Source organism: Scatophagus argus, chromosome 14, assembly GCF_020382885.2.
Source record: "Scatophagus argus isolate fScaArg1 chromosome 14, fScaArg1.pri, whole genome shotgun sequence".
Taxonomy (NCBI): Eukaryota; Metazoa; Chordata; class Actinopteri; family Scatophagidae; genus Scatophagus; species Scatophagus argus.
The window spans coordinates 16,958,988-16,975,690 of NC_058506.1; the positions used below are offsets into that span (position 1 = coordinate 16,958,988).

Sequence of the window (16,703 nt, forward strand, 5' to 3'; positions counted from 1 at the left end):
ACGCTGGTTGCGTGACAAATGATTTCTCTGAAGAGTTGGTGCTTATCATCAGTGATGCCTTCAGAGATCAAAATAAATAAATAAATGAAGGAATTCTTGGATGATCACTATGAAACTGAGGACAAAAAATGGCAGGAAAACCAGTGCACACACACACACACACACACACACACACACACACACACACACACACACACACACACACGCACTTCCAGATAAATGCATAAGCACACAAGAGCAGAGGGACTGTGGTCTAGTCACACTGCATTGCAGCCAATCAGCTAATTAGGGCCATGGGAATAGTAGAGGGAGTATAATTTCTGGCTGTCGTCATGAGTCTGGTCACAGGATGGATAGGAGTGACATTCACAGACTGACAAGATGGGGTTGTTTCTGTGTGTGCGTGCGTGTGTGTTTCTGTGTGTTGTGAGAATGGAGAGTAGTGAAAAGAGGTGAGTAGCAGGAAGAGGGGAGTAAGACGTGACTCAGTACAGGGAAAAAAAGGAAAACGGGAGACAAACCATCAGATATCAGACTAAGAGGAATGTAAACTGACAGATGAGTAGTTGTTAGTCACACACATACACACATATTTGAATGGACAGAGGAAACAGGAAATATGGTCACATTATGGCCGTGACAGTCAGTCAGAAACGTAAAGGCTAGAATTCTCACTGGCTGGGGGTCATGGGATAGATGGGGGGAGGGGTTTATACACGGTCAAGCAGCCAGAGAGGCGCATACACATTTTTCGGGTGTATTACCTTCAGGCTGTCTGTCTCACGAGGCTCGTTATAATGAGGCGAGATGGCATTTTTTGGCCGTGTGAAGGAGCATCATCGATAAGAAATACTGGTCCCCTTTCACAACTGCTGTGTGTTGTTTTATAGCTGAACTATCCCGCATGCAGTTGTTTGAGAGCCCATTACAGCTGAACTACTCACAGTGCAGTAGTTTTTCAGTATATTACAGCAGAATTCCCTCATGTAAGTTTGCTCTGTCTTTTTTAACTCACAGAGACCGCTGAGTCGCATTTCAGCTGGGACAGAAAATCTTTTAGGTCCATAGTCCCTGTTATTTTTTTATTTAAAAGCTGTTACCTGATTGACTTCAGTTTTTGTGAGGTTTGCCTTTGAGAAATATAATTCTAGCCTTTTCATGGGTTTTAGGTATTATGGGTGTTATTGTACATGTGGGAATACAGGAAGGCAGACCGCACAAATTTCAGTCCTTTCAACTCGTAAGCTTTTACCGTCCTCTCAGCGCAAGCCTACAGACACTCGTCACATCTCCTCATGAGTTTTTGTGACTGATTCTTCTTTAAGATCTGAGTGAATACAGCTGACTGACTTGAGGGGGGGAAAAAAGCAGACAATTGTCAATTGTATTGGTGAAAACACGCTGTGATGAAATGTTGCTCATCTACACAAAGCACATTGCTGAACTCTAAGTTCAAATGGGCAAGTTGAAAGAATGAGGAAGTATATTTGAAAGATTTCATACCAAAATCCCACTTCTTCATTTTATCTTTTATAGCTTATAACTGTAAATTTAGCCTTTAATGTCTTTTATACCAGTAAACTTTTCAACAAACCTGTATGTAATGAATTACATAACTAAATACAGAGGAAAGAGGAAAAAGAGGCAGAGGAAGGGAAATGATAAAAACAAGTGAAAGAGAAAGAGGGACAGACAAAAAGAGGAATAGCAAGACAATGAAACTTAGGAACACAACAAATGAATGCTGTTATTTTTTTTTCTAGTTTGGCCTCTCAGACACACACACTGACAAAAATGGAGGGCTGAGCAACCGGCGGTGATTCTCTGACCAGGCAAACAGAAACATGGGGGCACACTTTTCAGAACATGACGAATCGTCCAGTTCGTCTTTAAGATGCAGATGCCGACCATAAACCCGTAAGCGTAACAGGTTGGTCGAGAGAGAAGAATTGAATTACATGTTGTGGATCCCGGCAAAATGGGAACAGATAGATGAATAAACACACAGGAATAACAAACAAAGAAAATCTTGTTGAAATGAATGAATTAACATATGCATACAGGAGAGTTCACTTAACGGGGAACTGCACTGATCTGACTCAGAGTCTGTTGACAGGTAATGTGGGGTGGACTCCAGAAGAGGATATGAGAAATCTGATAAATTGTGAGCTGAGGATGAAGACTATAAGACGTGAGCTTGCTGGACAGTATCCCCGGTTCTGCTGCAATCGACTGATACTTAAAGATGTCTAAAGTACCGTGTTTACTCAGTGGAGTGCATGTTTGGAAGAAAACAGTTCTGAAGAAAATCATGTAACAGGAAGGTTTAGAGGTGGGAACCAAACTGTTGATCATAAAACATTCATTCGTGAGGGGAAAATACAAATAAAACAAAAACAAAACAGCTGGGGTACAAAATCGAAACAAAGCGTGTCTTCTCAAGGTTGGGTAGCATAGTTCGAATTTTTTGTAAACATCATCATTACTGACATAATAAAGCCATTCACTTACTTAACATTAAGCAGTGGAGAAAGAAAACAAATTCCTGCTGCTGCAACAACAACAACGGCACAAAAAGCCTACGGGGAATGAATTGTATGGCCGGAATCTGTGTGCTTTGCTTTTTTTTTTTTGCCTGGCGAGGATATTTGTGTATTTACGGTTTCCTGGAGGAAACTCTGGGCTCAGTGTTGCTCTGTGCGCGTGTCAGACTGCGAGACGGCGAGCGAGCACTAAAGCATGTGAGTAACTCTGTCAGTATGCAACGTGTTGAGCAGCTGAACTCCGTCTTCAGCTCCTCTGCCCTCAGAAGCGGGACGACTCTCACCAGATCTGTGACAAGAAGAGAGAGAATCCATTTGTTGGTTCATTTAGTTAGGTTCTTTTCTTTCCTCTTGTTCTGAATGTTTGCCCCCAAAGGATGTAATGGTGCGGGATCCCTCAGGATTTTTGACCTTCTTTTTTTAAAATTTGGATGAAACACTTCTATTCATCTCTTGTGTAGGATTATTTCCCTGCTGGTGTTTCTCTTCCCTCCTATGGTATTTCCTGCTTTTATGTGTTGTTGTGCTGATCGCGTCCTTGCGTCCGGATGAGTGTGCTCCGCTGGCACCGGCTCTCTGCGCTCTGGAAGAACTGGATGTTCAACCAGGAGCCAGCAGAAGAGCAGGACCAGATCTCAGAAGCTCCAGGGCATGAAGCAGAACCACAGAAAAAGGAAGGGGACACATTCAAGGATCACAACTCAGACTTTCAGAACTTAACTGAACTTAAGACCCTAAACTTGGATTGTACGAATCATAAATCGGAAGTAGCGATCCAGAACTTGGAATTTACAAATCTGAACTCGACTGCTAACATCCAAACGTCTGAACTATTAAAACGCAGCATCTCTGAGCCGTGCTCACAGGTCTCAGGCAGAGAGGGACAGTCTTCCAGCTGTCCCCACACACCTGAAGAGCGTGGCAACGGATCCCGTAGAAGCTGCTATTCTGAGGACTGTGTTGACTGTGCATTGCAGGTGGATAACGGCAGCGAGGGGGACGACGGTTTTCTGCAGCGAGAGGGATCCCAACGGAGGTCCAGACGGCGCTTCAGGAGGGTCAACCCCCGGGGAGAGCGGGAACTCATCACAGACGGCCAAGAACCCGCCAGCTGTACCACGGTAGGAGCGAACACCATTACTGTCAGCAGAAGATAACGAAAAACCCTCTGCAGCGTTTATGTGTTGAATACAGTTGTGATAGTTATTGTTGTTTCAGCATAATGACTTGTTTGGCACTGCTTGTTTGCTTTCAAATCAATGTGAAGCAGTAAGTAACTTATCCAAACACAGTTACACTTTATGCCCGTTTACATTTGATTTTGTTTACTGAACATGTGCAGTTAGTTAGCTTTCATATGTTTCAGCAGTGAGAGGCTACAGATGCCATAGAATGGGTGTTTTGTAAGAGAGAAACAAACAAGGTCTCTCATACGGTCGCAGACAAAGTCTGTGTAAGAAAAGTATTGAAACCGTATGTGTATGTATGTGTGCACGCACGCCTGTCCCTGTGTATGAGGTTGAGTTTTCCTCCCTCTGATAGGATCACTCAGACCAGCAGTGTGTCAGTTACAGTTTTGACTAATCACAAGAAGCCACGCTTTGCCACACACAGTCACAAAGCCACATACACACACAAACTTAAGTACTTAACTCACATACACACTTGTCCCAGCTCTTGCAAAGCTCCCTGGGGCGTTACAAAGGGGCTTAATGGAGAGCTTAAAGCGTCCTCTGCCGACCCTGTGTGCCTCTGTAGTCTCATGGCGGTTGTTCCACTTTTTTTAAATTATACTTTTTTAGCCTTCAGCGTCCCCCGAATCAAACGACGTTCAGTTTCGTAATTGCATTTGTTTTGTAAAGGCTAACCTCTCTGATGTGCCAGCTAGCACAGCACACTATCCAAGAAGCAGGACAGAAACAATTGTAGAAGTGCAAATGTCCTGGAAATACAGAGAATCACATTAGTGCATTAAATTTCATTCAAGATTGGAGGGCAGAATGAGCTAGGGACAAAAGAAAACAGCACTAATGCAAGAGATGATAGTGCCATGACATGTGTTATACTCTGGTCATTGCTAAGTGACTGAATAGGGCCCTTGACATTCTTCCATTTCTTTTATTAAATGAGTATATAGATTAGAAGAACATGATATGCTAACCTGTACCCATTTTGCTCTCACTATGCACAGACATACAGAGTTTGCACACTGTCTCTTTATGACTGTTTCTCTTCTCTTTCTCTTTTCATGTTTCTGCTGATGTTTCTTGTCTTCAGGATTATGTCACCAACCAGGTAGGACAGAGTTACATTTACATTTAAGTCTGACTCCGCTCCTTCGTTTCACAATCAGTCAGGGTTCTGTTGATGTGTCTGGCTTACGTGTGTATTTGTGTGTGTATGAATGTGTACGTGAGTCACTCCTGGTATGAGCACCTGTTGTTTAGAAATAGGCGATGTTGGGAAAAGCGGGTAATTCTGAGGCTGCCACACACATGCACATGACACTGTGGGTGGCAGATAGGAAGGTGGGGGGGCGGGGAATAAACAGATGCATGCTGGGAACAACAACTGACTGGTTAACAAATGGAGGATGAGGCATTTTGTTTTGACATTTGAACCTGGTGGGACAAAGTCAGGTTGTCAATGTCGTGTGTAGGTTTTCCCTCAGTCATAAGGTGATTGTGTGACGTCAGAGCTGTCGTTATCTCTCTTACCATGCAGTGTGCTCTTGGTGGTTAGGTGACACATAATGCCAACAGTCAGGTCAGTTGCCCTGAACTGTGACTGTTAGTAGAGAAACTCCCATGTCTTATGTCACAGTCTGGTGGTTGTCCAATACTACCATCTGAAATGGCAAGAACAGAAAAATTAAAGTTAAAAAGTAAAGAATAAACAAGGACAAGAATAATTAAACATTGCATCTTTTAATTGAGAAAATTTGATTAAATCTTAGAAATAGACAAAAAAATATCAATGATCATCCTTTGTCCATATGTCTGAATGTTAACGAGCTGAGATATTTTTGTTCTCCTAAATACTAATACTATTAAGAAGTAATAGATGTGCTTATTGATTGATCTTTCAGTCAGTTAAAGACATTCCCTCTGTCTTTAATTAATAAACCCATTAATAAGCAGAGCAGATAACTGTTTGGAGCAGCTAAATGCAAATGAAAAAGTCATAAAAACCTCCTTTGTTCTTGCACAAGACACAGAATGATTTTTCTTTACTTTTTCTTATGTGTCTTTGGTGGCTGCCCATTTGTGATGATATAATGGTAACGGGTGGATGTTAGGCAGGCTGTGATTGTGCATTGTTTACACACAGACACACACTGAAACAGAGGATGTTGTTTAGGGGCATTATTAAACCATAATGACATCAGTAATCCATTATCACTGGTATGCACTAGTGTCTGGTGCCTCTCTCTCTCTCTCTCTCTCTCTCTCTCTCTCTCTCTTTCTCTCTTAATGGCTTGCCCTCAAGTGAATTAAGTTCCTGAAGCTATGAATTGAGGGGAGTCCAAAGAAATGATGCAAAAAGAGAAAGAAAATGTAGCATCTCTCTTGTCATGAGCAGAAGGTAAACGGAAATACAGTGTCTACGTGCACATCACACCAGTGAGTATTCATTGATGATTTTTTTTTTTAGTAGCAGAGAAAGATAACATGCTGATCAAATCCAGCTCTATTTTAATGATTTTATTTTACTTCTTTTATTTGCTTCCTACTATGACTGGTTGTGATTGATTCCTATTGATCCAGAAACCTGATTCCTCTTCCAGCCAGACAAGAGACAGAAGATCTTGTGCTTTTCCTCACTACCGTAACAGACCACTGGGATTCACTAATGTCTCAGACTCATGCAGCACACACTTACATCTATATGCTCTGCACAGAAACAGAGAAGAACACACACATGCACACAGAGAAAGTCACTTCATTAAGACATCAGATGCCTCACTGGGTTACCGTCTCTGTCTCCCTCTCTAACTGGACAAGCCCAGATAAATAGATGATCCCATCACCTCATTTGCCTTGCAGGGGAAACCTGCTGTAAGGGCTTTTTCAGACAGGCTACCCCGTGGCATCCCAGGATCATTTATTTAACATGATGCTGGTCCAGCCATTTGCACAGGATAGTTCAGTATTCACAACACTAGAATAAATTCAACTAAGAATGATCCAAGTTATGCTGCATTCAGAGTTTACCGCACTTGTATATCAAAGACAAGCCAGTAACACACTATGCACCATGAGAATAATGACACACAGATGTTTACACAGTGCGTGGAGCTCTTTGTGTCATTGGTAGCCAGTCTTGGAATCATGCGAAGCATGAAGCAGCATCCTCTCTGCTGTTTTGAAGCAATCGTGTGTGAGTACATACCGGAAGCACCGCGTGTCTTGCAACGTCTGTGGTTAGCTAGCTTCCTGTGTTACAAGGTAAGGTGTCTGTTGTCTGCCTCCTTTTTTTTTCATTTTTTCTACTCCAACCACTTTAGCATTTGTTTTCCTCTCCCTTGCTAACCTAGAACGCACGTGAGATAAGTGTGCAAACCTGCATTAATAATGTAAAACGCCAGCCACAAGTGATTGTCCAGTGAAATTCCTTTAGGCAGAGGGGAGAAGCTGGTGAAAGCTAATCTCTGCAAGATTTGTAGAAGTGCACTTTCGTTCTGTCTATTGTAGACCTGTCCTACTTGCCTACAATAGATAGGTGATGCTTAGAGTCACTTCTGGAAATCTCTTCACACAGGAAGCAACAAACCACACCAGTCTTGTTCCTAAAGTGCCCTCCAAGACAGTTGGGCTCCACCACTGATGATTAAGCAGCACCCACACTGGAGAAAACAGTTAAAGCCCCTCCATGAGCAAGCAGGATACTTTTCTGAAAGCCCCCAGGACACTAAATTGTTACTAGCACCTTACTTAAACCACTGACCACTGTGTGGAGGAGGCATTGTGTCAGTTACTCTCTCCTACCTGAGAGTAAGTCCTGCTTTTGCTTGAAAATATCTTAATTGTAACTCTTGTACTATTAAAGATATTAAAGCTTGCTTGGTGTTGTATGTGGCATCTCTAGTTTTAATGTTTTAGTACGCTTAAAAGCAGACACCGCACCCTGACATTCATTTATACTTCAAATAATACCAGTTTATTTTTAGGGAGCTTTTAGCAGTGACTTCAGCTCCATGATATTGTCTTTGGTGGTATCATATTAGCTCAATTGTGCTTGTCATGCAGAGACATTACTCAGGTTACTCTAACGTCACTGCTTACTATCAGGTTATATCTAAGGTTGCGTTCACAATCCAATGGGCAAGTCATGAGGTGTGACTCATACCAGTGCTTTGTCATAACAGTGTCAACCTGGTGAGGAGGGTAATGCAAAAATTAATCTGCCATCATCATCCAACCGCATCTCAGGTTTGAAGGCCACTGGTATGGGGTGATTGGATGATGCACTTGCTTTGTTGCTGTTTTTGATCAGACAGTTCCCATCAAGTTGCTATGGCCTCAGAAATTTTTCTCTGTTGGCCACTTTGCTGGCAGGTAATATTGGTTCTTCCAAGTGTGAGAAATCTGTGGAGTTCCAGCCACTGTACTGGTTTGTCGAAAAAGTCAATTTCCTGTGTTGATTGTGTTGAAATGAGCTCACTGGTGTTGGTCAGCTTTATAGAGTTTTGCTTGGCACCACGTTTTGATGAACATTCCCGTAATAATCCTGGCTTCATTTTCAATGTCAAAAGTGTGTGAGTGCATATTTTTGAAAATCTGCGTGTCTGTAAAACTGCACGTGTGCTCTGCGTGTGACTGTTTCGCAGCGCTTGGGTGTGTCTGGCTTTTTAGTATTTTTTTTTTTTTTCCAGACAATTTCAACTGTTCCTTGTACATGCAGATACATGCAGTATGTGGGTTTTATGTATGTCTGTCCTGTTGTTCATTTTCCCTGTGCTTGTGCAGAGTTTACATGCTCAGGACTGCTTTATGTTTCAAAGCCCCTTGCTGCTTTAATCGTCCGGCCTTTTCCTGAGCTCATCTGGTCTCATTCTATCAGAATGCAGGTGGGGCTAGCTAAACCCCAAGGGCCTCGAGCCAGCTCTGCCACTGCTAGACCAAGCAGGGCCCCAGGGAGAGATGGGCAGCCAAGAGGACAGGGGGGTGAGGGGGGGGGGGGAATTAGAAAGACCCTGAGAACAAAAAAATTGTGTGTTTTCAGTCAGAAAATGGTGCAGCTGTAAGGAGGGTTGCTTTATTCTGGTTATAACCATTATTTTATTGGATATTTATGTCTGCCAAGCAGGACCGTGGAGGGGATAATGTCTTGTGCGTGTATGCTTGTATCCGCAGCTAATCTCGCATACTACTAGATACATCAGGCGAATATTTTTTATACATTTATGATTGTACGGCCAAGGACCATTTGTGGTTGCAGTGATACTCAGTGTTTTGGAAAACCTATTTTGTTGACTGTTCTGCTTTACACCACCATTGCCTGCTAACTCTTTGCTCCTCTTAACCGGCTGGGAGGGACTGCAAATGATCAACAGTTGCCTCCAGACACACCTAAAAGAGATCTGCACTCTGCTGATTGCACTCTTCTAATTGACCATGAGACTGATGAAAATTATTTCAAGAAAATTGTGTCTAATTGTGCCAAGTGAAGTGTCTCATAAACTCATAAACTTGTTGACCTGTTAGGGAATTACAACAACAGGACCGGACAGGTTTTATTACAGTAATTGACATGAATGATGAAGCTATTTTTTCTCAGCAAACATGTATGCATTGGATAATTAGAACAAGTTTCTAACAGAACATTATAGTGATGAGAAAGTACAGCAGAATGATTTGGTATCATAGCATAAAAATTGAGATATTAGACTTACTTAGACTTATTTCACATTTGATGGTAATTTACTTGTTTATTCCATTTATAAATATGAGTCAGGTTGTGGGAGGGCTTCTTTCTGTTTTGTCACCAGCAAAATTTCACGCTACATTCACCTTGTTAGGCTTCGTCATCACTGTTGTTGTCCCCCCCCCCCCCCCCAATGGAAACATAAAGCCAAAATATCATCCAAAAAGGTTTCATATTTTGTGTCATGTTTTTATTAAAAAATAAATACTGCAAAGGAAACAAAGCAGATTTAGCTTCAGCTTCTTTGCTAAAATACGTGCTAAATTTGGACGAAAGCTTTGCTAATGATGCTCTTATTCGTGAAACATTAAAACCCTTAAGAACCAGAGCTGATAAGTTAATCACAAACTTCTCAACATTTAGGTGACTCAACAGACAAACAAAGAAAACCGAGTCCTGGCAGTCCCATGTTGTTTTGATCTAGAGTATCGACCTTTGTCAAATGCCCTCTCCCCTTTTCCTGTTTTTTCTTTTCACTCTCTGATGTCAAGTGAAGCACACATGCCATGAGAATAACCTTTCAAAAAAAATATCAAAGAGGAGAGGAAGTAGGACAGAACAGAGAGGGACAGAGTGAAGGAGAAAGTGGAAGGAGTATAAGATGAGTAAGAGATTTTGGGATGAGAGAATGCGAGGCAGAGTTATATCATGTAACATAAAAATGACAGAGGATGGAAAAGATAATGAAAGAAGTCTGCACATGGAAAGCAATTACAGCTTGTCTTTGAACATAGTGAAAGAAAGACAGACATGTAGAAGGGGAGGAGTGATAAGGAATCAAGAATTAGGGAAAAGATGGATGTATACTGTAGATGTGAGGAGTCAAAGATGGAGATTAGGGGTTGAGGGAGGAGAAAGGAAGGTGAAATGAAGACTGGAAGGTAATGGGGGTTGACAGGCAATGAAAAAAAATGAGTGGCCGTGCAGCAGAAATGGGGTGGTGTGCCGCAGGGATGGAGGGATGGGCCTGGAAGGTGAAGGTTGTGGGAAGGTCAGATGGGGATTTAATAGGAGACAAGAAGGATGGGGTGGGAGAGGGACAAAGTCAGGAGGGGGTTAAAACAGGAGACTGAGGGAGGAAAGTCAGGAGGTGAGGAAATGAATGAGTGTATGAAGGTTAATTGTACCTGCACGTAGCACGTGATAGTCCCTCAAAGCTGAAACCATTCGGGATTTAATTGTGTCAGACAAAATATCTGACCATCTTAGTGTCAGCAGGGGAACCCCACTACACTGGTGTGACAATAATTTGAAAGAAAAACAACAGTACCTTCACCCATGCCTGAAATACAAAGTAAAAGTGTCGAGAAAACTCAAACAAGTAAGGCAACCAGCTGCTGTCTTGTGAGTTAGGTCTAGCTACTTGTGTCACTTCACCTGAAGACGTTATGCTGTGAACCATGTGACTCACCTGAGACACATGTTAATTGCAGAACATGTAATTAATATCTGCAGAAACCAGTGGATTATTTTGTTTTTTTTTTTTTTTTTTTTTACAGGCTGTGATTCTAATACTGTTAAATCATATGCAATCATTTGCATGTGCATGTGTCTACTTTGAGGCAGCACAAGCAGAACATGGAATTGCTACAGATCACATAACCAACAACAAGCAAAGAAACAAAACAAGACCAAAAAGACCAAGGCTTTCAGCCAAACAGCTAGCAGGGTCTAGTGCAGCCATGTGCCAATCAACGACTTGTTTACTTCCTCAAATTGTGACTCGTGCTCAAAATACTCAACTCAGTCTTGGACCATTGCCTTCAAACAACCAACAAAACCACCACGACCTCAGTCGCCCAGCGGTGTTCCAGCTCTGCTTCTGGACTCCCGCTGCATTCATTGTCCGTGCTGAGTCCAAGCACACATCCAAACACTGTCACAGGCCTCTGAATTTCTGATGAAAAGGACTCTGAACAAATGATCTGACGCAGGATGGCAATGAAAAGGAGGTATTTTTAACAGGCAGTTACATCTTTCTGTGAACTGCATGTCCATTCTTAGAATAATGTAGCATGAGTGTGTGTAGAGTACAGTACGCTGGGCAGCACAGTGTACCAGTGGGGCACTATCTGCGGCTGTTATTGCTGCTAATTTTAGGGATTACATCAGCAGTACTAAGATGACAACGTTGTAGAGCTCCCTCTCCATATTCCTCTCTGCCTCTTCCCTCCTCCTCCTCCTCCTCCTCCTCCTCCTCATCTTTCCCTCACTTCTCCTTCCCTCCCTCCTCTTACCTCTGTCTCTTATCCTCCCATCATCTTTCCTCCCCCCACCCCCCCGTGCAACCTTCATCCTCCCTGTTTTTGAGCCTGTGCCTGATAATATCATAATATGATAATATCATATTAATACATCTTCAGACTTTGCTCTGTATTTCTTTCTCTTTTGTCCGTTTCTCTAATATTGTGAGAGTTTGTAATAAGCATAAGACAGTGTGTGGCCTGAAGGTTTTAAAATCCAGAGAAAGCTTTCTCGCTGATTTGTCTTCCTTAGTTCACACATAGCCTGCTTGAGCTGAGATGTTTACAGTTCATATTGTCTACAAGATTCCAATCAGGAGAATCAGAGACAAATGAACTTTGCTGTGCTAGGAAATTGATGTTTTGGTGCAAAAGAAAACGCAACCTCTGTGCTAATGAAAACAAGGCTTTACTTTTCCTTCCTTGCCTCTCCTTCACCTTGTGAAATCCCACTCACAGTCCTTTCCCCCACATCTCACCCCCACCCTCTCCTTTTCTTCAGTTTGTCTAAATTTTTCATTCAGGAGTCTGCTCCACTCTCCTCTTATTTTCTCTTGTGTGCTCGACTCCACTTATTCATTTTCGATACGTCTTACTTTGGTGCTGACCCTCTGTGTTATTTCTGTTTCTTTATGATCACCTACTCGTGTGTGTTTAACTCCATCACTTCACTCCCTGAAATGAGCAGAAAGATGTTGAGTTCAGTTTCATGATTTGTTTATCCATAGTGGTTTCATCTGCAGCTAAAGGTCAAAACATAAATGATTTTGGCGTAGTGGTGATGAATGCAGTTATTTTGCATGATTTTTGACTGCCTGTTGTATGTTTTTGCATCTCTACGTCTTCTGTGCTTGACTCTGTCTCGCTGTGGAGACCAGTCGGAAAGGGAAGGGCTGATTTAGATGGCAGGAATTCCTGTCTTGTCCTTCAGACAGACAGACACACACACACACACACACAACTGCACACAAACACACACTGAGTGTGTACACGGACAAACACTTATGATCGGATGGGTGCAGTCACTAAGTTCACATAGTTGTGTCTTGCGTGTGGTTTGTATGGACGCACGTGTCTGTATTTTTGTTGAGCAGGGCTGCTTTTTGTGTACTCGTCTACTGTACACAGGAAACCATCAGATCATATCTGGCTTTGAACAAAGGTACCTTCATATTTCACCAACAGGGACTTAACCTCCCACTCCATTACTGATGTTTCTGAAGAAGGTAGTTTTTAAACATTTATGGTAAGACCTGAGCCCCTTTGTTCGGTGTAGAATTGGTAGTTATGAACTGTTGTGTCATGTTTGTGAAAGTCATGAAAGAAATCCTACTGCTTCTGCGCACAGATGGATACGATTAAGATGCTTTTTTTACTTTTTCACTTCGCCTTTTAACTTTTCAGTACTGCATATAAATGTGTGGATGTGTGTATGAGGGACTGTGATTATGTTTCTGTGATTAGTGGTCCAAGAGAGGAAGAATAGCGTTATAACGATAAAACGACAGTAACAAAATTGTTTTAAATTAATTATTTCTTTTTCACTTGTTCAGTTTTTCCTCATCTTCTCCAACTTTAAAAACTTTGGCTTGTGGATTGTTTGTCGAACAAAATCAGCTCTTTGAAAATTTCAGGTTTTGCTCTGGAGGTTGTGTTGGCCATTTTTCTGTTTCTGGCATTTTGTACACCAAACCATTATTTGATTAATTGAGTAAACCACCAGATTTATCAGTAAAGGTAATATTTGTTAGTTTTGTAGCCCTAGTCAGAGATTCAAACCAGAAGTTTCTCAGTCACAAACTGCTACAAGGCTGTAAGGATGATGCCAAAATCCAGTCTACTGGTGATGCAGAAAGTCATGTGAACCAAAGCGGCCCTGGTTTGAATCTTTCCTCATTAGTGAGAGGCCCAGTGTCTCTGAGACTCTGGACTCTCTATGGAAATGACTGTACAGCCACAGAACGGAGAAATGCAGGGCTTTAACAATGCAGCGTATGTCTGTGTGTTTGAGTGTGATTGCACATGCATGCACATCTGTGTGTTACAGAGCTACAGGGGCTTTAGACGGCTGACTCTTTTTAATTAGCCTGGCAGAACTGATTAGCTGTGAGCAGCAGCCACACTCACGCACACACACACACATGCACAAAAATACAGAATCCGGTTGGCCACTTTGTGGAAGCATGTGAGGGTGTACAGATTAATGCGTGTGGTGTCCCAGGGGGGCTGTTGTCCCAGCAGCACCAGGCCAAGTGACAAAAGAGAGACGGGACCCCCTCAGAATTCACTGAGCCATGACATGCCTCAGTGAGCAATACAGGCAACCCCCCAACACACACACACACACACACACACACACACACACACACACTGTCTAGTCAGTGCAAAGTGTCTGATGTGTGTGAGTCTGTCTGTCTCACAGCTAGCCATTGGATTGGTCACATTTCCTGCCTTTTGGTGCCTGTCTGAGTTTGTCATGTTTTCCAAGAAGAAAAAAAAGTTCTACACACACTTTCTGTTTTTGTCCGTCTTCATTTTTTCTCTCTCTCATTCTGTCCCTTCCTTCAGCTTCTGTTCTCTCGGTTCTTGCTCTTTCATTTTTTTGACTTGTCATTATTCGAAAAAAATCATTATACCTCTTTTCTCGCCATCTTTTCCACAATCACTTGACTTTACCCGTCACACGCTCACAAACCAGCCACAATCGCAGACGCTGTTCCAGGAAGTGTTTCCTGTGTGACGTGTGTCCTGCTCTGTTTTGCAGACAAATCCCACATCAGCGTGTGCAGAGTTTTGCAGGCAACGGTCGCCTGAGCCGTCATATGCAGATTAGTCTGTGTTTTGACTTTTTCAGTTAGAACCGAAAATCAGGGCAGTCGCACAGAACGAGACGCTTGACTTCTCTGAACTTGCATTTACCACGTCATGTTGTTTAACTCTGTCAATACTTAGTATTTCTTAAGACAATTGACTTTAATTCCTTGAAATTAATTTAGATTAATTGCTTCTGGACTGCTACAAAACAGCGATGCATGGAGATATTTTCTTAATCTGGTATTAATTAGTGTCACATTGACTCCATCTTTATCCTGTTTTAGTCTTTGTCTCTGATTATGCTCTGGCTCATTATCTGAGGTAATTTCTTCTGATTTATTGTCTTTTGCAGACCCACCAGGTGCGCACACACTTATAAGAATCAAGTTTTTCCACACATGCCGAAATAAAGACTCATCAGCGTGCAGCAGAGATTCAAGGACTCAGAGGCATTAAAACTAGGATGGGCTGAATGATTAATGTGTTTCATCAATCATGATAAAGAAAAGCAAAACATTTACGCAGTTTTGGTTTGTAATTTAATTAACGGCTATTAACAAATCAGTGTGCACTCTAAATATATCATGCAAAGATTTGTTTAATATTAGCGTGATTGTCCAAAGCTGGACTTTTTCCTGGACATCTGTGGGAGCTTAACCAACTTAGAAAAGTGATTTTCCTGTTAATTGTTATCTCTTATAAGTAGCATTTGCTATGTTTTTGAGAAAGCAAGCAGAGCATACGTGTTTATTAGGGGTTTTGACAGCAGAGCAAAGGAATGATGTAGTGCTGCGCACACTAGTATGCGAAAGGGAAAAGACTGCAGTTACTCCACAACCACTCCCACACGCACACACACACACACACACACACAGACGCACAGTCTAAACACAATCTTATGGAGCACACTTCTGTACTTTCATATTTTCACCCTTTTTCTCTTGTTAGCTATCTGTCAATCTATCCATCTGCCAATCTGTTCCCGTCTCTGTTTCTCTCTCTGTCTCTCTTGTGTACATAACACTCCACTGAAGGCAGGGCTCCATGTGCTTGCGTCTGATTGGCTGCTGTGTAAAAAGATGATGTCATTTTTTGTTGGGAGGTGTGTATCATTTCACACGCACACACGCACACACACACACAGAGGAGGAAGAATTGAGGCTAGAGATCCTGGTTCATAGCAGCGAGCAGAAAGAGAGTGAAAATGAGAGCATGGAAAGAGGGAGATGGATAGTTTGACAGCTGATAAAAATGAGAGGAGAGAAGAGATCAAAGGGAAGCGTGGCTGAATAGAGACAATGATCCCATCCAGAACAGAACGAGGCAGGGGGAAAGAAAGGAAATGGCTAATTTGAGCCAAAAATGATGCAGGCAGAGACTGCAAAATAATGGGGATTTTTGAGTCAGTGAGAGGGAGACGGAGAGGGGGAATATATTGAACAAGGGGGAGGGAGGGAGGTCAGAAAGAGAGAAAGAGGGGAGAGGGCGAGAAAGATCCTCCCCTCTTTGAAGCGCCTGGTAATAAGAGCTTGCATCTCTCCTCTGCTGGAGGAGAATCAGCAGGCCAAACAAGCAGACAGCTTCTTTTGTTTCTGCTTTCAGTTCATGCCTCCTCTCTCTCTCATCTTTTTCCTAATGTCTCAACCAGAACAGCAACGGAAGAAGAAAGAAGGGAAGAACAGGATGCTGGGCTCCAAAAATAAAATGCAATTATTTCATTATTTAATATATTTAAATCTTTACTGAAGACCTATTTTTTGACTTAGTTTTGACTCATTCACATGAGTGCAAATTGCACTCTCATCCCTTCAGGAGGTGAAGCAGAACATGCAGTCGCTGCATTAAACCAGTAAATAATTAAACTTTATACAAAAGTCATTAGAATGGCTGCTTTGATTTGAACGCGTCAAGCTTTACTGTGCAACTCCCTTTGCAGTGATGTAAAGTTTCTTCTGTGTTATTTTTACTTGCTTTTGGTGTCAGACTTCAGGAAAAGAAGTTAACGTCATAAATAATAGACCTGCATTTCTGAGGCTGTGACATTTGGATTGTTTTTAAGGAAAACAAATGAAATTGAAAGGACAAATTATGCTCCAATTTAATGACAAATGCTTTATTTTTAAGATAAAGAAGTTTATCCCTGGTTGAAGATGCAGATTTGTAGCCTGTACGTGTC

General features: G+C 42.0%; 1 protein-coding gene across 8 annotated transcripts in view; it reads left to right on the top strand.

Moving 5' to 3' along the window:
• The window catches only part of rapgef6 (Rap guanine nucleotide exchange factor (GEF) 6), a 131,769-nt gene that overhangs the window by 46,922 nt on the left and 68,144 nt on the right, over positions 1-16,703 (top strand). For 3 of the 8 annotated variants that reach the window (XM_046409887.1, XM_046409888.1, XM_046409889.1), the window contains exons 1-2: positions 2,675-3,664; positions 4,821-4,838. In XM_046409887.1, coding sequence (XP_046265843.1) covers positions 3,092-3,664; positions 4,821-4,838 — 591 coding nt within the window. In that variant the 5' untranslated portion in view covers positions 2,675-3,091. Of the gene's footprint in view, positions 1-2,674; positions 3,665-4,820; positions 4,839-16,703 lie in introns of those variants that run through there. The other 5 variants (XM_046409892.1, XM_046409894.1, XM_046409891.1 and 2 more) reach the window with 4 other exon arrangements.